Source organism: Colobus angolensis, unplaced genomic scaffold (assembly GCF_000951035.1).
Source record: "Colobus angolensis palliatus isolate OR3802 unplaced genomic scaffold, Cang.pa_1.0 Scaffold362, whole genome shotgun sequence".
Taxonomy (NCBI): domain Eukaryota; kingdom Metazoa; phylum Chordata; class Mammalia; order Primates; family Cercopithecidae; genus Colobus; species Colobus angolensis.
Genome location: NW_012116955.1, coordinates 249,216 through 271,628, shown reverse-complemented (window position 1 = coordinate 271,628; position 22,413 = coordinate 249,216). Strand labels below are relative to the sequence as shown.

Genomic DNA, 22,413 nt, shown 5'->3' with positions numbered 1-22,413 from the left:
GAATCGCCATACTGTTTTCCATAATGGTTGAACTAGTTTACAATCCCATCAACAGTGTAAAAGTGTTCCTATTTCTCCACATCCTCTCCAACACTAAATAACAGAGTTGCAAACAGCAACTAAGATCACAAATCAAAGAAATCAAGTGAGCTCTATATGAAAGAGCTGCTCAGCATTAGTCGGTCACTTCAGCCATCTCTAACACATGTTCTCATCTTCGTGTTAAAAATGGATTAAGTGGAATATACATTGAAAATGCCTGTTTACAGATGCTTCATGTTGCTTTTCAAAGTGCTTTTATGTATATTATATCATGACAGATTCTAAATGAATTTGTGAGTGGAACTGATAATGCTATCTAAATTCTCTGTACATAAAAATAGTGAATGTTTATTAATTTAAAAATATTTTAAAATATCTAAGAAAACAAACTTCCCTTTACTGTAGATATCAATATATTATTTCAAGTAATTTTTTCCTTACTTATAAGAGTTTCTGCCCCTTATTTGTTTGAGGAAATAATATTCACCAGTTTGATAAAAATTGAGATATATTAAATTGTTCTTTGAGAAAATGTTTAAGATATTCATGATAGGCCGGGCGCGGTGGCTCAAGCCTGTAATCCCAGCACTTTGGGAGGCCGAGACGGGCGGATCACGAGGTCAGGAGATCGAGACCATCCTGGCTAACACTGTGAAACCCCGTCTCTACTAAAAAATACAAAAAACTAGCCGGGCGAGGTGGCGGGCGCCTGTAGTCCCAGCTACTTGGGAGGCTGAGGCAGGAGAATGGCGTAAACCCGGGAGGCGGAGCCTGCAGTGAGCTGAGATCTGGCCACTGCACTCCAGGCCAGGCGACAGAGCAAGACTCTGTCTCAAAAAAAAAAAAAAAAAGATATTCATGATAGTTTGACAGGCCTGAAGTAAATGTAAACTACTCCTTTTTTTTTTTTTTTCTGCCAGAGGTCTCTTTATTAGTATCCACGATCGAGGGCATATTGCTTCGGTTCTCAATGCATGGCCAGAAGATGTCATCAAGGTAGGTTTTCATGTTTTTCCATTATGGAAACTTTTTTCTTTTTTCTGTCCTATAAAACAGTTTAAAACATACTGACAATTCTCATGATAATAGGTAGCATTCATTAGCTTTTCTAGTGAATATCACCTAATTTATATCCCTTTGATTTTTACATAGTGGGTTAATTTTATTCCGATGCCATTTAGATACTAAGTTTTCCTATTATTTCTATCTAATTTCTTAGTACCTCCATTCTAAGTAATGATAAATGTTGAATATGTGATAGCATCTGAATTTCTTTAAGCAAACCCTTAAATTCTATCTGTTGTGTTTAATTATCCACTAAGAGGAATCCAAGTAGGCAAGAAAAAAAGTCTGTTAATTCATTTCTTTTGTCATTGTGACTTTAAGTAGCTCATTTGACTTCGCTCTGTAAGTGAGCTAATGAAAATAAAAGTAGTAATAGTACCTGACATTTGGTAGCATTCTGAATGAGACTTTTTACATGGATTAACTCTTATAATAATAATAATTGATTGAGGAAAGAAAGGCACAGATGGATTACAAAGTAGCCTAAGATAGTGGTGGGAACTCCATGCAGGCCCCAGAGCTGGCCTCTGAGTCCCTGTTCTTAGACACAGGGCTATGCCATCTTTCTTGTCTAAGGGAGTTGAAAAGTGTTTGTTCTCCCTTTGGTTCCCTCTTTCCTTTCTGTTGAGTGCCTAGCAACTTTGTGGTATCTTTTATTCCATTTAGATGGAATAAATCAATGCGTTTTGGTGGTACAAAGGCACCTCAGGTATAACTTCTGAATGTAAGTCCACTAATGATCTTTTTAAAATTGTTTTAATTTTTTTAGAGACAAAGTCCCACTATGTTGCTCAGTCTGGTCTTGAACTTCTGACCTCAAGCAGTCCTCCTGCCTGAGCTTCCCAAAGTATTGAAACCATAGATGTGAGCTACCATGCCTGGGTGATCTTTCCTATTTGAGATACTGTGGCTATAATTGATTAATTTGGTTCTCTAGGGCTCATGCTAGGAAAACTTGTAAATTAAAGTGTTTTTTATTATTTCCAATGTCCTCAATTTTCTTTCTTTCTTTCTTTTTTTTTTTTTTTTTGCTTTCTCCACCTAAGTTGCTTCCTCAGCTTTTCTGCTATCAACAAGACCATGTTATCCACAGATTCTGGTCTTAGAAACTACCCTAAAAAACATCTTAATTCTATAAATCGTAAATGTCTGGTCACCTAAAGATGTTTACTTTTAATCAGGATCTAAAGGAGATTTAAAGAATTAACAAGTTGGCTAGAAGTGGTGGCTCAGGCCTGTGATCCCAACACTTTGGGAGGCCGAGGTGGGTGGGAGGATTGCTTGAGCTCAGGAGTTTGAGATCAGCGTGGGCAACATAGTGAGACTCCATTTCTAGAAAAAATTTAAAAATTAGCTGGAATGGTGGTGCATGCCTGTAGTCTCAGTTACTTGGGAGGCTGAGGTAGGAGGATCACTTGAACCCAGGAGTTCAATTCTGCAATGAGCTATGATCACACCACTACACTCTAGCCTGGGCAACAGATTGAGACCCTGTCTCAGAAAAAAAACAAAAACCAAAAAAGAATTAACAAGTCAATACAGGAAATAGTTCTGCAGTAGAGAGTTCTAGTCAATATCCCTGTAATCATAACAGCTAGGTAGTAAGCTATCACACCATGTTTCTTGTTCTTCCAACTAGCTGATCTCTGCATCTTTAACTTTATTCATAGGCTACTTTTATCCTTTGGACTCTTAATACTGGGCCCTTACCGATGTTCTTATCCCTAACTATGCCCTCTTTTATTTAAAAATCTTAGTATAGTGCCTGGCACATAGTAGGTACTTAGTAAATGGCAGCTATTGACTGTAAAAGAATGCTGAAGATAGATAAGTGTATCTTATACGGTCTCTCCTATATACTTGAAAGTACCCATGAAATAAAGTCAATTATTAGGCAAAATATAATCAAACTATGTGGTATTATAAGTGCCTTATTTATTCATTCTGAGGATAATATTATTTAGAGAAGGCTGGAATAGTTAAGAAAACTTTTATAGCAAAGTCGGGACTTAGATCCAACTTTTGATAGTTAGAAAGGGAAAAACATACTATTCTAAGAAGGGAACAGATGAATGTAGGTATCAAGTTCAGTAAGAGAATGGGGTGTTTTTAGACAATAAGAAAATTCACTGGCCTGACTAAAGCTGAGTGTTAATATTGGAATATAGTGGAATTAAGATTGTTTAAGGGGTAATCAAATTATTATAAAAGGTTTTGAAATTCAGAGAAAGATTTAGGTTTGAAAAAATAGAATGTCATATTTAACGAGGAAATCACTTTGTATAAGTAATATTTGAACAAGGTTCACTGCAAACAGATTTTAGAGTAGTTTCAGGAAAGCAGGAAAAGATGCAAAGGTTCTGCATTTAGGTAGGCTACAAGGGGATGGGCCTTGGGAAATTAAATGAAGGGAATGAAGACTATCTTTGTGTGTTCAGCAGAAATCTGCATGTTTCATACAGAAGTTTCTATTCAGGTAATGCCTAGATAATAATTTGTATAGTGTGGTGAAGATTTAATTTCTGAGAAATGGACATCACTGATAGAATTGTAGTTGTCTTACTGACATTAATCCTGCAGTTGTGATTTAATTATTGTATAGAAAACATCCAACTGCTTCATTTTTCTAAAGCAGGAGATAAAGTAGGTTAAAAAAAAGCAAGAGAATATTAATTTAGTGATAAACTACTTAAGTGACAAAACTTTCTTCTTTGAGAGAATTCTTTTACTGTTAAAATCTACTCTTTTATATGGAAATATTTATGAATTAATGCCATAAATGCACATTTGTAATAAAGCATAAATACCAAATGTCTCAAAACATATTTTAAAAACTTCTCAAACTACTACATATATAAATGTTCATGTATATATATATAATTAAATAATATAAATAACTCTGAGAGAAGAACTTAGGGAATAAAAGTTATGAAGAAATAAGAAATAATGAAATTTTTTTTTTTTTTGAGACAGTTTCACTCTTTTTGCCCAGGCTGGAATGCAATGGTGCAATCTCTGCTCACTGCAAACTCTGCCTTGCAGGTTCAAGCAATTCTCCTGCCTCAGCCTCCCGAGTAGCTGGGAGGCTACTCGCCACCACACCCAGCTAATTTTTGTATTTTTAGTAGAAACGGGGTTTCACCATGTTGGTCAGGCTGGTCTCGAACTGCTGACCTCAGGTGATCCGCCCGCCTCAGCCTCCCAAAGTGTGCTGGGGTTACAAGCGTGAGCTACCGCAAGTGACCTGCCTTTTTTTTTTTTTCATGTTCAAGACATATATTTAGTTTAACATAGATGAGCTATCAAAAATAAGTGAAAAGGTATGCCACTTGAAATTCCTTTTTCAGAATTTTGAAACCAAATAACACCTCTCTGTGTTTAAGCACTTTTGATGAAATCTGGAAAGCATTTTATAAATTATTATTCAGGTCGTAACTAAGCTAAGCTAAATGACTAAGCTAACTAAGCTAAATGACAATATTACTTTTCTTATAAAACATACCATTAAAAATATTTGTAAGTATAGGCGGGCCAAATGGACTTTACCTATGTAAAGATCACATTCATAAAAGTTATATATTATCAATGATATGTAAAAGTACCTCTATTTGTGGTAATGCAATAAATAAAACTGTCTGTTAAATACACTTTAGAAGTATTAGGACTTTGAAAATTTGGGATTAATTTAGTTTAAAAAACAAAGTTATAGCTATCTGCATTATTTATCTTTTTTACCTTAAATCAGGGCCAAGTTAACCCAGTAGTATTGGATTGCTTCCTCCAAAAGAGCATCACATATTGATCCGTTGCTATTTGACATGAAAAATCTTCCAAAGACAAATGTATGGAATATGCAAAAATGATTTTCACCTACCTCCCAAATGTATTTGCTTTTAAGACAGTTTTTCAAGAGCTGAATAATATAGGTGAACAGGAAATTAAATAAAATATCTTAGAAATATATTTTAAAATATATTCTGCAATGTGGTATGGTGAAAAGAGCACTGTACTAGGAATTAACATATGTGGGTTTCTGGTTCTTTGATATTAACCAAGTAAATCACCTTAGGCAAATTATTTCAGTTCTCTGATTTTTCAGTTTCCTAATTTATAAAATAAGAGGACTAGATGGAATATACTTTAGATTTCTCTTTACTTCTAAAATGCTATGACTTTATAATTAGCTCTGATGAAATAATAGTAATAATAGCTATAAATTTTTAAGAATTTGTAATGTACCAGGTACTGTGGTAAGTTCTTTATATATCATGATTTCATTTTATGTATTCATAGTTTTATTCAATTTACTAATATTTGTTGATTGTTTACTGTGTGCCAAATGCTGTACTAGGTGCTGATGTACAGTGGTAAGCAAAAAGACCCGGTTCCCAATTTCATACAGCTACTCTGAAAAGTACATTTATTACTCCCAATTTACCAATAAGAAACAGAAGCTTAAATTCACCCAAGGCCAAATAACTGACATTTTCCCACATTTCTCTGAATATGAAGAGTGTAGCAGTTTGTAGACTAATAAATTGTGTTTCATAAGATTGGTTTTGTTTAAATTCATATAATTGACATGAATCACAAAGATGTTCAATAATGATATCAAATTACATCGAATTAAAATCTCCACATGATTAAAGCATATGCTTCACAAATATTCAAGTTAATTAGAAATAAACTAAGCAGGCTGGGCACGGTGGTGGCACATGCCTGTAATCCCAGCACTTTGGGAGACTGGGACGGGTGGATCACGAGGTCAGGAGTTTGAGACCAGCCTGGCCAACACAGTGAAACCCTGTCTCTACTAAAAATACAAAAATTAGCTAGGCGTGGTGGTGAGTGCCTGTAATGCCAGTTACTCGGGTGGCTGAGACAGGAGAGTTGCCTGAACCTGGGCAGCAGAGGTTGCAGTGAGCTGAGATTGTGCCACTGCACTCCAGCCTGGGCGACAGAGCAAGACTCTGTTTCGGAAAAAAGAAAAAGAAAGAAGGAGGGAGGGAGGGAGGGAGGAAGGAGACAAAATTCGTTAAATCTAGTGGAAAATGTTCAGGTAAGAGAAGTAGCAGACTGTACTGGACATGTTTCAAAGATATCGAGTGATTATAGGAGTTAAGGAGAATGGGTCAGATTGTTGTAAAAATAGGAGGATAGTGCCAGGATGCATAAACTAAAGATCAGAGCATTTAGGGCAGAGGTGTAACCTCCTCAATCTCTTCAGTAACTATGCAGTAGTTTACTAAGGACACTCTTGCTCAAAACCACCTTCTTTTGCTTCCTGGTGTGAGCTCTTATTTCCTTATGCTTTACCCACTTGCTCCTCTTGATTGAAAACTTAAGTTATTTGGTATGTTTGAATCTTTATGTGCACACATGCCCTTCTTTTTTCAATAACCTAATTAAGCATATTTATAAATCAAGTTCATTTCTTCACCCGATTCTTCCACAATTACAATTTATAAAATCTTTTTCATATATATTCAATTTATGTTTTTTTAACAGCTTAACATTTCACTAGTAGTTACTTCAGAAGTTGAGTCAGAAATTGTGTCTCAGGATTTGTGAAAACCTGTTAATAGGTAATTTTTCTTTTTCTTCTAGGCCATTGTGGTGACTGATGGAGAGCGTATTCTTGGCTTGGGAGACCTTGGCTGTAATGGCATGGGCATCCCTGTGGGTAAACTGGCTCTATATACAGCTTGCGGAGGGATGAATCCTCAAAAATGTCTGCCTGTCATTCTGGATGTGGGAACCGAAAATGAGGTAAATAATTTACGTCTATAAGGCAGCTATGTACCTTTAAAAATGGCATAAATTCTTGCATTTTGAACTTATTCCAGGAACTTCATAAAATTCATTCTTTTTTGTCTGGTTCTCTCTCTCTCTCTCCAAATCTCCCTTTAGTATTATAAAAAAAATTACTTCTCCTGTTCTCCTTTTCCCATCTTTATAACGTGATTAATCTTTTATCTGCTTCCCTAGTGCCTCATGTTGCTTTGATATGTATTTTCACCATTATTCTATAGAGTATATGTTTTACTTTAAGACAATAGTTTTAAAAATTATTTTTTTTTATTATATAGGAACTAATCCCACAGGATTTATTAAATTTAATCAGTCTGAAATATTCTTGTTTTAAAAACTATACTGAACCTAAAGTAGATCATTTGGAGTTTAACGTTTCTCATTCATGACTTTATATTTTAGAATCTTAAAGTCGTATGTTAAGTACTACTTTTTTTTGCTCATCCTTTACTGCTAATATTTAGGATTAGTTAGCTAACTAGATACTAGAAGTTAAATGTAGAATTCTCTGAAATAGAAATGAAAGATAATAGTCAGTTAAGGATGAACTTTTAAAAAGTTATTTACAAATTTCAGACCTAGGTCCCAAGCAGATATATCATCAAATAAAACCATAACACAGATACGTACATGCATTATGTTTATTTTCTTTGTCTGCTTCTAAAACAATTGAAGTTAAAACTTCTGATCTGTAAGTAATGTGAAATATATTTTTGCATGAACAAAAATATATTTACAATAGTGACTCAAACAGTTATGTTTTTTAACCTACACATACAAAGTTATAATATTTAACTTGATCTGTACATGAATGCTCACTTAACCTTTATCAAAGGATACATTTTGATAAAAATACAATGCTTATCTGGCATTTTCTTTTCTGATACCAATAGAAATGGCTTAGAAATTATCAAAGCTGGCTTCTTGACCTCTTGAAACAATTGTCCTAAAATTGTGTGTATACATTGAACATTAACATTTCCTCTTTAAGCCAGGAGAGGTGGTGTGTACCTACAGTCCTAGCTACTTAGGAGGCTGGAAGGTAGGAGGATTGCTTGAACTCAGGAGGTTCAGGATGCAGTGAGCCATGATTATCCAATTGGACTACAGCCTGGGCTACAGAGTGAGAGCCTGCTCTAAAAAATTTAAATTAAAATAAAATAAATATATTTCTACTTTATTTTAAAAATATATTTTAAAAATTGTTCTGTGATAAGTTGCATTGACATAAAATAGTTTCTTTCTTATTTTTTGATTTTTTTTTTTTTTTTTGGGGGGAAGGAGTCTTGCTCTGTCGCCCAGGCTGGAGTGCAGTGGCGTGATCTCCGCTTACTGCAACCTCCGCCTCCCAGGTTCAAGTGATTCTCCTGCCTCAGCCTCCCAAGTAGCTGGGACTACACACACGTGCCACCATTCTCCGCTAATTTTTTCTATTTTTAGTAGAGAGGGGGTTTCACCGTGTTGGCCAGGATGGTCTCGATCTCCTGACCTCCTGATCCATCCACCTCACCCTCCCAAAGTGCTGGGATTACAGGCGTGAGCCACCGCACCCAACCTCTTTGTTTTTATTTTCTTTAAGACAGGATCTCACTGCCGTTGCCTGGGCTAGAGTGCACTATTATGATCACGGTTCACTGCAGCATCAATCTCCCATGCTCAGGTGATTCTGCCACCTCAGCCGCCCAAGTAGCGGGTACTTTTTGTTTACATTGAAATCAAATTTTAAAAATCACAAAAATAGGTAATACATCTTAAAAGTTCTGTGGAGAAATGAGGAGGAATATATAATGACAAAACAGACGTGCAAAAATGTTAGAATTTGGCTTTTTTTTTTTTTTTTTTTGTAAGAGATAGGATGTTGCACTGCCACCCAGGCTGTAGTGCAGTGGCACTATCATAGCTCATTGCAGCCTTAAACTCCTGAGCCCAAGTGGTCCTCCTGCCTCAGCCTTTCAAGTAGCTGGGATTCCAGGTGTGCACCACCACACCCAGCTAATTTTTTAAACTGTTTATTTTTTTTAAGACGAGTTCTTGCTATGTAAATTGCCCAGACTGGTTTTGAACTCCTGGTCTCAAACAATCCTCCTACTTCACTGGGATAACAGCGAAGTTTTAAACAGTTTTAACCCTGCGCCATTTATTGAGATTGTTTGTATAATGTGGACATTATGAAAGACTGTGCACTAGTGAAACTGTAACATTAGGACTCTTGCATTGATTGTATTATATGAAAGAATTAATTTCATGAGCAAGATTGTATTATATGAAAGAATTGATTTCATGAAAGCAGGTCTTAAAATTGCCAAATTGATGGTTGTCTTCAATTTTCCACATTATCTCTGTTTAGTGTATGTTTCTTTCGTCTTTTGGTATTCATTGCTTTTATGTTATTACATTTCTATCCAGTATCTTACTTCCTCAGCCTGAAGAACCCATCCACCTACCCTTCACAAAATTTCTTAGTTTACCCAGCTGTAGATCTAGCTTTTTCTCTCTCTCTTTTTTTTTTTTTTAATTAAGACATGTCTGGTTCATACTACATTTCAGAATTTTTAAGCTGATAATTAGAAAATAATCTGATTATCTAAATGAATCTACTGTTAAAATGCTGTGTATTATTTCTAGAGATTTTGCTTACTGCCATTGGACTTTCAGGAATATTGAGGGAAGACAATTAAGTGAATGGTGAACCTTTAACTCTTTGACAGGTCACCAGAGAATACCTTTGTCACTTTGAGAGTGACAGAGGTCTTTGAGAGACCTTTCTGAAACTCCTCAAATTGCATTTGGTATTATACCAATATTGAGTACCTACTCATTATGTTAAGTGAAATAAACCAGGCACAGAAAGACAAATATCCCATGTTCTCACACCCGAGCTAAAAAAGTTGATCTCATGGAGGTAAAGAGAAGAACGATAGTTGCCAAAGACTGGGAAGGGTGTGTGTATGTCAGGGAAGGGGGTGGGAGGATGAAGAGAGGTTGGTTAATGGGTACAAATATGTCAATTGAAGAAATAAGTTCTAATGTTAGTAGAGTAGGGTGACTACAGTTACCAACACTGTATTGTATATTTCAAAATAGCTGGAAGAGAGGACTTGAAATGCTATCAACACATAGAAATGATACTCAAGGTGGCTGGGCACGGTGGCTCACACCTGTAATCCCAGAACTTTGGCAGGCCGAGGCGGGCAGATCGCCTGAGGTTGGGAGTTTGAGACCAGCCTGAGCAATACAGAGAAAACCTGTGTCTACTAAAAATACAAAATTAGCTGGGCATGGTGGCGCATGCCTGTAATCCCACCTACTTAGGAGGCTGAGGCAGGAGAATTGCTTAAACCTGGTGGCAGAGGTTGCAGTGAGCTGAGATCACGCCATTGCACTCCAGCCTGGGCAACAAGAGCAAAACTCTGTCTCAAAAAAAGAAAAGAAAAGAAATAATACTCAAGATGACGGACTCCCTGAATACCCTGACTTGATCATTACACATTCCATGCATGTAACAAAGTATCACATGTACTCCATAAAAATATACAAATTTATGTATCAATAAACAAATTTTTAAAAAGTATGAATATCTGCTATCCATCAAAGCCTAAGCAAAACCTAGATAATATTGGTGTAAAAAATGTAAGATTTTGCCAGCAGGATGCTCTGAATCTAGAAGAGGAGATACACATGTAACTAGTTTCAGTATGTATTAATTGCTTTCTTTGGTAAAGGCATTTGAAGGCGTTTAGCAAACCAATTATCTGACGATTATACTTTTGTTATCGGTGAACAAAGAATTGGACAAAACATACAAAGCAAGGAAAGAATGAAGCAAGAAAAGCAGAGATTTATTGAAAATGAAAGCAAACTCCACAGAGTGGGAATGGGCCTGAGCGGCCGCTCGAGGACCTGGATACAGAATCTTCTCAGGTCCGAAAACCCCCTAGAGGTTTCCCATTGGCCAATTGGTGTTCACCCCATTTAAATGAAGTGGTGGCCTGCAATCACTCTGATTGGTTGCAGAAAGCAACCAATCAGAGGCTGAAGTGAAGTTACAAAGGTCACACTCCTAGCAAACATCTGATTGGTTGTGGAAAGCAACCAATGGGAGGATAAAGTAAAGTTACAAAACTGCGTTTCTATGCAAATGAAGGCTTGGCCCACAGTCATTCTGATTGGTTGTGGACAGCAACCTATCAGAGGCTGAAGTGAAGTTACAAAGTTACACTCCTGTGCAAACATCTGATTGGTTGCAAAAACCAACCAATCAGAGTTACTTTGAATTTCTCATCTGCCAGCAGAAAAGGTAGGGGTTTGCAAAGGGAGTAGCCTCTGGTCATTTTGTTACTTAGGCATAGAAAGTTAGGGTTTTCCTTTCAATTTAGTTCTAGGAAGTCAGTGCAAAACGGCCTTAGGTTCCCTGCCTCCAGACCCTATTCTCCAGCCTCATTCTTATTCTTAAACTCTGTGTTACTGTTACTTTCTTGCATCTTGTCTTTTTAAATAAATCATGGAATCTAATTGTAAAAATGTATATTAGCAAATGATCAACTAGAGTTCTTATTCTAAAAGGAGAGTAAATTATTTGTTCCCTTTATAAAAGATAGTTTAGCTGTACCCAGAGTTAGTGAAACTACAAAATTTACAGGTATACATACTCTTCAAGACTGCCCTCATTTCTGCCATCAACTGCAAGTTCAAGAGCTTCCCAAAACCAACTTCAGGATTGATAATTTGCTAAGACTTGAAAAACTCACTGAAAGCTATTGTACTCACAGTTACAGTGTATTATGGGTGAAAGATAACACATCAAAATCACACAAAAGAAGAAATGTATAGGGAAGAGTCTAGAAGAGTCCCAAATGTGAAGTGTCCATTTTCCTGTAAAATCAGGACATGTTACCCTCCCAGTACAGATATGAAATATCAACATGTGTCCCACTGTTCAAAGTTTTATTGGGGCTCCATTACCTAGTCACGATTGATTGATTGATTGATTGTCCAGGTGGTTGAACTCAGTCTCCAGGTTGGCCTATACTATATGACACGAAGGCTCTACCCCAGATCACATGGTTAGTCTTTCTGCAATGGCCAGCTTTCACCCGGTGACTCAGTTATGGTCGCTAAGCTACTAGATAAAAGGATTAAGCCCTATTTAAACTGGTTGAATGCTTGTAAACTGTCACCAGAGTCCATCCACAGAATAAATAAAAATATAAGAGACAAACAGACAAAAAGGAAAATAGATGTGAATTTTATTGTTAATTAAGCAGAATTAAGTTTTAAACTCAGATAAGATTAAGGATTTGATCATCAAGCTTTTAAGGAAATATAGTTCCTATGCTATATAAACTGTCCCAGAGTGTATTACAATTGACAGCTTAACATTTCAGTTTTTAAAAAGAGCATAACCTTGATATCCAAACCTGGTAAAAAAAAATTAGCACATAATAAGAAATTGCTAAGTAGTCTCATATTTACCCCTGCTCCCAGTTTCACCACTTACTAGTGGTGTTTCTGTGTTTTGCTCATGTAAAATGAGTACTTATCTCATAGAGCTGTCATGGTTTAATACATTTAGAATGCTATTGTGACTGGCATTTTGTGAGCACTTAGTAAATGTTACCTCACATTAATATAGATGTAGAAGCAAAAGTTCTTTATAAAATATTGGCAAGTAAGATCTTGCAGAATATTTTAATGTCGAAATAATGTTTGAAATCTATTCAAACCATTAGCTACATCATAATTAATGGTGATATATTAGAGGCATTATTTTAAAAGACAGAACACATGTTATCACGGCTGTTCTCTTTTTTATCATTCAGAAAATTCTAGCCTGTGTAATAAGACAGTAAAACAAAGGGGATATAACTGACAGGAAAAGACAAAATTATCATTATTTATAGGTAATATGTTTATTACTGAAACCCAAGAAAACCAACTAAAAAATATTGTGGTCAAATTATAGCACTCAGTAAAGTGGCTGCTTTAAAACAAATATTGAAAACTTAATAGCTTTTCTATGTACTTGTAATAACCAGTTAAAAATTAACTCATTCACAATAGCAACAATATTCTATTCTGCTATTCTGCTAATGTTATATAGTATTTGACATTTCTAAGCAAAGAAATAGTTACACATTATTTGGTTAATCAGAAGAATTAATTTTGGGGCAAGTATTTTTTTTTCCAAAAACTGATCAAGGTATGCTGCATTTATTAAGCAAAATATGTTTTCATCTTTGACTCAATTTGCCCTTAATTTTATTGACTTTTGAGCTACACATATCAACTGTATTCCGTTAGCAATACAGTACTTTTCAGGGTAAAAATAGAAGCTGTGTAAGATTCTGGATTAACTTTTCTGTTGCTTAAAATAGAAATACTCCAACACATAACTTTCTGTTTGAGCTCTTGGAGTTCAAGATATGTTAGAAATATTGTAGCCTGTAAAACATAGTAATCTAAAATTTTATTGTCTTTAACTCATAATGTGTGGTGAAGAATAGAAAAATATTTGGAATCAACTGAGTTGTCACTCATAATGTTCTTATTTTATTCATTCTGACATTTTGTTTTTTGTATTTATTCTTTCACTGCTGCTTTACTGAGAAGACAGAAGGAAAATTTAATTATGACTGAGTCTATGAGTTCGTTTAAAATGTAATGGTGTTTTTATGTAGTGACAGTTTCACATGTGGAAAACTGATTTTAGTCAAAATGTTCCTGTAGTAATACTTTTTAATCTTAATTGCTTTTTTGAATCTCTGCATAGCTTTACACTTCATAATAAAAATATAGAAACTGCTTGATAATAACACTTAGTTTCTTACCCAGAATAACCTAGCAAATTTTAATAAAAGTAAATCCCCTTTTAATGCAAATTATAAATATTTTCCTCTTTTATCATACCTACGTGTACTGGATAGTAATGAAAACAGAAACGGAATTAGCTGCCAGTTAATAAGACACTCTTCACTTGCCATAAAGATAGACTTGCCTGACTGCTTTTAAGCTTCTGCAGCTTTCAACTAAAGGAAATTTGAGGAAATAAGACACCAAAACAGAAGTACACAGAAGTACTTGGCTAAAAAATATTGTTATTCTTTTATTTTTATTTTTTATTTTAATAGCTTTAAGGGTATAAGTGGTTTTTGGTTACACAGATGAATTATATAGTGGTGAACTCTGAGCTTTTAGTGTACCCGTCACCTGAAAAACATTGTACCCAACAGATAACTTTTTATTCTTTACCCACCTCCTACCCTCCTCCCATCTGAGTCTCCAGTGTCCATTATACTGCTTTGTGTGCTCCTATGAACCCATAGCTAAGCTTCCACTTGTAAGTGAGAATATGCGGTATTTGGTTTTCCATTCCTGAGTTATTTCATTTGGGTTAATAGCCTCCAGTTTCATCCAAGTTGCTGCAAAGGACATTGTTTTATCCTTTCTTACGACTGAGTGGTATACTATGATATATATGTGAAAACTTTCTTTATCCACTCATTGGTTGATGGGCACTTGAGGTTGATTTCATATCTTCACAATTGTGGATTGTGCTGTGATAAACACACATGTGCAGGTGTCTTTTTGATATAATGGCTTCTTTTCCTTTGGGTAGATACCTGGTAGTGGAATTGCTGGATTGAATAATAGATCTACTTTTTGTTCTTTGAGAAATATCCATATTGTTTTCCATAGACGATGTACTAATTTACATTCCCAATAACAATATATAAGTTTTCCCTTTTCACCACATGGTGCCAACATCTATTGTTTTTTTGACTTTAAAATAATGGCCATTTTGATTTTGTTAAGGTCGAAAATACTCTTATTCTTTAAGTTAATAATACTAAGTATTAAATTAGGTAGGGTGTTTGTGTTTATATTTTCATCTCATCTTTCATCTATTTATTTCACAGTCCACATTTTCTTTAATTGTGAAGCAGTTGCTATATAAAATTTACTTGTTACCTGAGGTAAATTTTCTTTAGAGCATATCATGTTTGATTCCTTCTCCTTTTTTTTTTTTTTTTTGCTGTTGCCAAATATTTCCATAGAAATTATGTTGATTATATGTCTATTTTTTCTTGTATATGACTAATATTGAGGCTTGCTATTTGACTAAAAATAATTTGAGTAGATGTTCCTTGTGTTCCTTTCATGCTTCTTTGGACATTATTATGTCTTAAAGAACCTTTTCATGTGTTATATGGTATATTCGTTTTTTAGGGTTATTGTAACATAGTGCCATAGACTAGGTGGCTTAACCGACAGAAATTTATTTTCTCACAGTTCTGGGGGCTGGAAGTCCAAGATCAAGGTGTTCGTAGGATTGGTTTCTTCTGTGGTTTGTGTCCTTGACTTACAGATGTCCATCTTCCCATGGTGTCTTAATATAGTTTTTCTTCCGTGTATGTCTGTATCCTAATTTTCTCTATTTCTTTTTTTTATTTGTAATGGAGTCTCACTCTGTTGCCCAGGCTGGAGTGCAGTGGCATGATCTTGGCTCACTGCAACCTCTGCCTCCCAGGTTCAAGTAATTCTCTGCCTCAGCCTCCCAAGTAGCTGGGATTACAGGCACCCACCACCACACCCGACTAATTTTTGTATTTTTAGTAGAGATGGGGTTTCACCATCTTGGCCAGGCTGGTCTTAAACTCCGAACCTCGTGATCCACCTGCCTCGACCTCGCAAAGTGCTGGGATTACAGACGTGAGCCTCCACGCCTGGCCAATTTTCTCTTCTTAAAAGGACCAGTCATATTGGATTAGGACCCACTCTAATGACCTCATTTAAATTAATTACTTCTTTAAATACTCTGTCTCCAAATACATCGCATTCTGAGGTACTGGGGTTAGGGATTCAACATACGAATTTGGGGGCAACACCATTCAACCCATGGCACATGGTCAGTCCTCAAGAGGTCATGGGCAGAATGAGTAGGAGAATGTCATTTCTGCATAGTTATTCTTTGCTTATTAAACCTCAGCTCCAGGTCTAGTTTTATGTTTAGTCTGGCCTCTGGTTGATGTGTACAGTATACCCTAGTATAGAATCCTTATTGGAGCTTGAACTGGCAAAGTTGAAGAGTGATCTTTCCCATTTAGACAGTTCCCCTGTGTGTTCCAGAAAGTAGTCTTCATCTTTGGCATGAACCAGCTATGTTGGAAAGAAACTAAATGAAGGAAAAACCTTATAGACTTTGTGTATCTTCCAGCCTGTCTACAGAATCTGATGTTGACACTGAAGTGTGGCCTGTGTTTGTTTTCTATTGCAGCTGTAACAAATTGTTACAAACTTAGTGACTTAAAACAACATAAATGCATTTTCCCTATAGTTGTGTAGGTCACAAGGCCAACACAGCCTCAAAAGGTTAAAGTTATGAAAGGTGTCAATATGGCCATATTCCATTTCTTGGCCATTTCCGGCTTCTAGATTGCCTGCATTCCTTGGTTCATGGCCCCCTTTATTGATTTTCAAAGCCAGCAATATAGCAGCATTTCTCTGGCCTGCTTCCATCTTACATCTCTTTCTCTGACTTCAGCCAGGAAAAGTTTTCACTTTTAAGGACTCACCCTTAGTCACATCTGTAAAGTCTCTTTTAGCACATAAGATAACATAGTCACAGTTCTCAGGGATTAGAGCGTGGGCATTTTTGGGGTAGGGAGGGGAGTCATTACTTTGCTTATCACATGGTACCAACTATAGTATCATCATCTGTCTTTCAGCCCTCCTTCACTTCTACCCTTTATCCTTTCATATTGCTTGCCACTTCAGACAAGTGGTCCTGTATTGAAATGAATACCAGTCACCATTAGTAAAGCCAGGGGAGAGAAGAAAATTCTCAACTCCCAGGATTTTGGTTTGGAGTTTCATTTGCTTGCTCTTTGTGGTCTCATTTTGCTTCATTCTCTCTAAATTAGAAGATCCTAATAGGTTTTATCAAGAATTTATTTATCTATTTCCTGAGACACTACACTAGTGCCTTGGGAAAGAGAATGGAGTCTTTCTTTAGTTTGATTTTATACACACTATAACTAGCAGGAACTCCTTGAAATTTTGAGGTAAATTTTAGAAATACTGATTGTATAGAACAAAACAGAAAATTTATTTGAATGAGACAGAAACCTAGTAGGAAGTAGAATGGTTTTATTTTAACTTAATAATACAAGTTTGAAATAACAATACCAGTTCCTCACCACTTCAGAATTATCAGGGGCATGTGTTAAGAATGCAGAATTTTGCACCACACTCCAGACATACTGAATCACAACTAAATTTTAATCATTTTTATTTCTAGCACTTTTTAACAGTCATGCCAGCTCATATGCATGCTGATATTTTAGTGGTACTGGTTTTAGACTCTTACCTAAATGTGGTGGTTACTTTGCTTATTCTTGTTGATAACACAAGCCAACAAAACAGCAAAACTTATATATCTTTATAGAATCCGTAACAAAAGAGGAGAAATGGTAACAAAGAAAATAATTTTCTGTAGATTATAAATAAAGTTTAAAAATAAATGCTAAAATGAGGAATAGTTACATTAGTATAGAAGATAAAGGTGTATAATGTTCTTAATATTTAAAGAATACTTTGAGGTGGGTAAGAGAATATTAGACTAGGCTCAGTGACTCACACCTGTAATCCCAACACTTTGGGAGGAGACTAGGTTCAGTGACTCACACCTGTAATCCCAACAGTTTGGAAGGCTGAGGGGGGAGAATCACTTGGGCCCAGGATTTGATAGTGATTACTATTAACTTCAAATAAATGGATGCTTCAGTTATAAACTCTGAAGGGTCCAGAATTGAGATAATGTTAACAGTAAGATAATTAGTATAATTACCAACATATACCCTCCTTATATCCTTTTTTGAGCTCTCTTATATTTCCATATGTCTTGTTCCTTACTTTTTCCCCAATCTTTTTCCTTTTCTCAGCCTTGTAAATTTTCATAAGTCTTCAGCGGCACCACACGCATTTAACGTAACACCTCGTGCTAAAGAAGTTCCACCCTTTTTTAAGTGCTTGCTTAATACCAAGTGTTTATTCTCTAACAGTGATCTATTGAGTGTTCGCTCCTGACAATAAGAAGTTTTTAATCCAGTAAATTAATATCACTTCTGTGACAGTCTACTTTGTCTGTGGAACCATTATCAAAATGGAATAATGTTGTTAAATTGCTTTTTGTAGATACTAATTTTTTTGTCAGTCAAATCTCTGAGAATGCACTCATTATTCAAGCCTTAATTATCTTAATTAAAATTATGAAATTAAAAAAACTTAATTTTTGACAGGGACGTTATTATGATTGGAAGAATTTTTTTTTTATACTTCGAGTTCTGGGATACATGTGCAGAACATGCAGGTTTGTTACATAGATATACACGTGCCATGGTGGTTTGTTACACCCATCAACCTGTCATCCACATTAGGTATTTCCTAATGCTATCCCTCCCCTTGCCTTCCACCCCCTGATAGGCCCCGCTGTGTGATGTTCCCCTCCCTGTGTCCCTGTGTCTCATTGTTCAACTCCCACTTATGAGTGAGAACATGCGGCATTTGGTTTTCTGTTCCTGTGTTAGTTTGCTGAGAATGATGGCTTCCAGCTTCATCCATGTCCCTACAAAGGACGTGAACTCATTATTTTTTGTGGCTACATAGTACTCCATGGTGTATATGTGCCACATTTTCTTTATCCAGTCTAACATTGATAGGCATTTGGATTGGTTCCAAGTCTTTGCTATTGTGAACAGTGCTGCAATAAACATATGTGTGCATGTGTCTTTATCATAGAATGATTTATAATCCTTTGGGTATATACCCAGTAATGGGATTGCTGGGTCAAATGATTTTTCTGTTTCTAGATCCTTGAGGAGTCGCCACACTGTCTTCCACAGTGGTTGAACTAATTTACACTCCCACCAACAGTGTAAAAGCATTTCTATTTCTCCATGTCCTCTCCAGCATCTGTTGTTTCCTGACTTTTTAACAATTGCCATTCTTACTGGCATGAGATGATATCTCATTGTGGTTTTGATTGGCATTTCTCGAGTGAACAGTTATGATGAGCTTTTTTTCATGTTTTTCGGCCACATACATGCCTTCTTTTGAAAATGTCTGTTCATATCCTTTGCCAACTTTCTGATGGAGTGTTTTGGTTTTCTTTTTTTTCTTGTAAATTTAAGTTACTTGTAGATTCTGGATATTATCCCTTTGCCAGATGGACAGATTGCAAAAATTTCTCCCATTCTGTAGGTTGCCTGTTCACTCAGATGCTAGTTTCTTTTGCTGTGCAGAAGCTCTTTAGTTTAATTAGATCCCACTTGTCAATTTTACTTTTGTTACCATTGCTTTTGGTGTTTTAGTCATGAAATATTTGCCCATGCCTATGGCCTAAAAGGTATTCCCAAGGTTTTTTTCTAGGGCTTTTGTGGTTTTAGGTCTTATGTTTAAATCTCTAATCCATATTGAGTTAATTTTTGTTTAAGTTGTAAGGAAAAGGGTCCAGTTTCTTTCTCTTGCCTGATTGCCCTGGCCAGACCTTCCAATACTGTGTTGAATAGGAGTGGTAAGAGAGGGCATCCTTGTCTTGTGCCCGTTTTGAAAGGGAATGCATCCAGCTTTTGTCCATTCAGTATGATATTGTCCACGGGTTTGGCATAAATAGCTCTTATTATTTTGAGATATGTTTCATCAATACCTAGTTTATTGAGCGTTTTTAGCATGAAGGGGTGTTGAATTTTATCGAAGGCCTTTTCTGCATCTTTTGAGATAATCATGTGGTTTTTGTTATTGGTTCTGTTTATGCAATGGATTACATTTATTTATTTGCATATGTTGAACCAGCCTTGCATCCCAGGGATGAAGCCGACTTGATCATGGTGAATAAGCTGTTTGATGTGCTGCTGTATTCGGTTTGCAGGTATTTTATTGAGGATTTTTGCATCAATGTTCGTCAGGGATATTGGCCTGAAATTTTCTTGTTTTGTTGTGTCTCTGCCAAGTTTTGGTATCAGGACAATGCTGATCTGATAAAATGAGTTAGAGAGGAGCCCCTCTTTTTCTATTGTTTGGAATAGTTTCAGAAGGAATGGTACCAGCTCCTGTTTGTACCTCTAGTAGAATTTGGCTGTGAATCTGTCTCCCTGGGCTGTTGTTGTTGTTGGTGGTGGTAGACTATAATTACTACCTCAATTTCAGAACTTGTTATTGGTCTATTTGGGGATTCAACTTCTTCCTACTTTAGTCTTGGGAGGGTGTTTGTGTCCAGGAATTTATCCATTTCTTCTAGATATTCTAGTTTATTTGGTAGTTTATTTGTAGAGGTATTTGCAGTATTCTCTGATGTTAGTTTGTATTTCTGTGGGATCAATGGTGATCTCCCCTTTATCATTTTTTATTGTTTCTATTTGATTCTTCTCTCTTTTCTTCTTTATCAGTCTGGCTAGCAATCTGTCTATTTTGTTAATCTTTTCAAAAAACCAGCTCCGGGATTCATTTATTTTTTAAGGATTTTTCATGTCTTTATCTCCTTCAGTTCTGCTCTGATCTTAGTTATTTCTCATCTTCTGCTAGCTTTTGAATTTGTTTGCTCTTGCTTCTCTAGTTCTTTTAATTGTGATGTTAGGGTGTCAATTTTAGATCTTTCCGCCTTTCTCCTGTGGGCATTTAGTGATATAACTTTCCCTCTAAATACGGCTTTAGCTGTGTCCCAGAGATTCTAGTACATTGTGTCTTTGTTCTCAGTGGTTTCAAATAACTTATTTACTTCTCTGTGTTTCCTGAATTTGAATATTGGCCTGCCTTGCTAGGTTGGAGAAGTTCTGGATAATGTCCTGAAGTGTGTTTTCCAACTTGATTCCATTCTCCCTGTCACTTTCAGGTACACCAACCAAATGTCGGTTTGGTCTTTTCACATAGTCCCATATTTCTGGGAGGGTTTGTTCATTCCTTTTCATTCTTTTTTCTCTAATCTTGTCTTCACACTTTATTTCCTTAAGTTGATCTTCAATCTCTGATATCCTTTCTTCTACTTGATTGATTCAGCTATTGATACTTGTGTATGCTTCATGAAGTTCTCATGCCATGTTTTTCAGGTCCGTCAGGTCATTTATGTTCTTCTCTAAACTGGTTATTCTAGTTAGCAATTCCTCTGACCTTTTATCAAGGTTCTTAGCTTCCTTGCATTGAGTTAGAACATGCTCCTTTAGCTCAGAGGAGTTTGTTATTACCCACCTTCTGAAGCCTACTTTTGTCAATTAGTCAAACTCAATCTCTGTCCAGTTTTGTTCCCTTGCTGATGAGGAGTTGTGATCCTTTGAAGGAGAGGAAATATTTGGCTTTTTGAATTTTCAGCCTTTTTGTGCTGGTTTTTGCTCATCTTCATGGATTTATCTACCTTTGGTCTTTGCTGTTGGTGACCTTCGGGTGGAGTTTTTGTGTGGTCATCCTTTTTGCTGATGTTCATGCTCTTCCTTTCTGTTTGTTAGTTTTCCTTCTAAGAGTCAATCTCCTCTTCTGCAGGTCTGCTGGAGTTTGCTGGAGGTCCACTTCAGTCCCTGTTTGCCTTGGTGTCACCAGCGGAGGCTGCAGAACAGCAAAGATTGCTGCCTGTTCCTTCCTCTGCAAGCTTCCCCTGAGAGGGGCACCTGCCAAATGCCAGCCGGAGCTCTCCTGTATGAGGTGTCTGTTGACCCCTGCTGGGAGGTGTCTCTCAGTCAGGAGGCATGAGAGTCAGGGACCCACTTAAAGAGGCAGTCTGTTTCTTAGCAGAGCTCGAATGCTGTGCTGGGAGATCTGCTGCTCTCTTCAGAGCCAGCAGGCAAGAATGTTTAAGTCTGCTGAAGCTGTGCCCACAGCTGCCCCTTTCCTCAGGTGTTCTGTCCCAGGGAGATAGGAGTTTTATCTATAAGCCTCTGACTGGGGCTGCTGCCTTTCTTTCAGAGATGCCCTGCCCAGAGAGGAGGAATCTAGAGAGGCAGTTTGGCTACAGTGGCTTTGTGGTGCTGCAGTGGGCTTCACCCAGTCCAAACTTCTCAGTGGCTTTATTTACACTGTGAGGGGAAAACTGCCTACTCAAGCCTCAGTAATGATGGACATCCCTCCCTACACCAAGCTCGAGTGTCCCAGGTCAGACTACTGTGCTGGAGCAAGAATTTCAAGCCAGTGGATCTTAGTTTGCTGGACTCCATGGGGATGGAATCTGCTGAGCAAGACCAATTGGCTCCTTGGCTTCAGCCCCCTTTTCAGGGGTGTGAATGGTTCTGTCTCACTGGCATTCCGGGTGCCACTGGGGTATGGAATAAAACTCCTGCTAGCTTGGTGTCTGCCCAAATGACTGCCCAGTTTTGTGCTTGAAACCCGGGCCCTTGTGGTATAAGCATCCAAGGGAATATGCTGGTCTGTGGGTTGTGAAGACCATGGGAAAAGTGTTGTATCTGGGCCAGAGTACATGGTCCCTCAGGACAGGGTCCCTCACAGCTTCCCTTGGCT

General features: G+C 36.8%; 1 protein-coding gene across 3 annotated transcripts in view; it reads left to right on the top strand.

Annotated features, from left to right (window-relative positions):
- The window catches only part of ME1 (malic enzyme 1, NADP(+)-dependent, cytosolic), a 235,038-nt gene that overhangs the window by 106,314 nt on the left and 106,311 nt on the right, over positions 1-22,413 (top strand). For all 3 annotated transcript variants that reach the window (XM_011953475.1, XM_011953473.1, XM_011953474.1), the window contains 2 exons: positions 963-1,038; positions 6,715-6,876. In XM_011953475.1, coding sequence (XP_011808865.1) covers positions 963-1,038; positions 6,715-6,876 — 238 coding nt within the window. The remainder of the gene's footprint in view (positions 1-962; positions 1,039-6,714; positions 6,877-22,413) is intronic.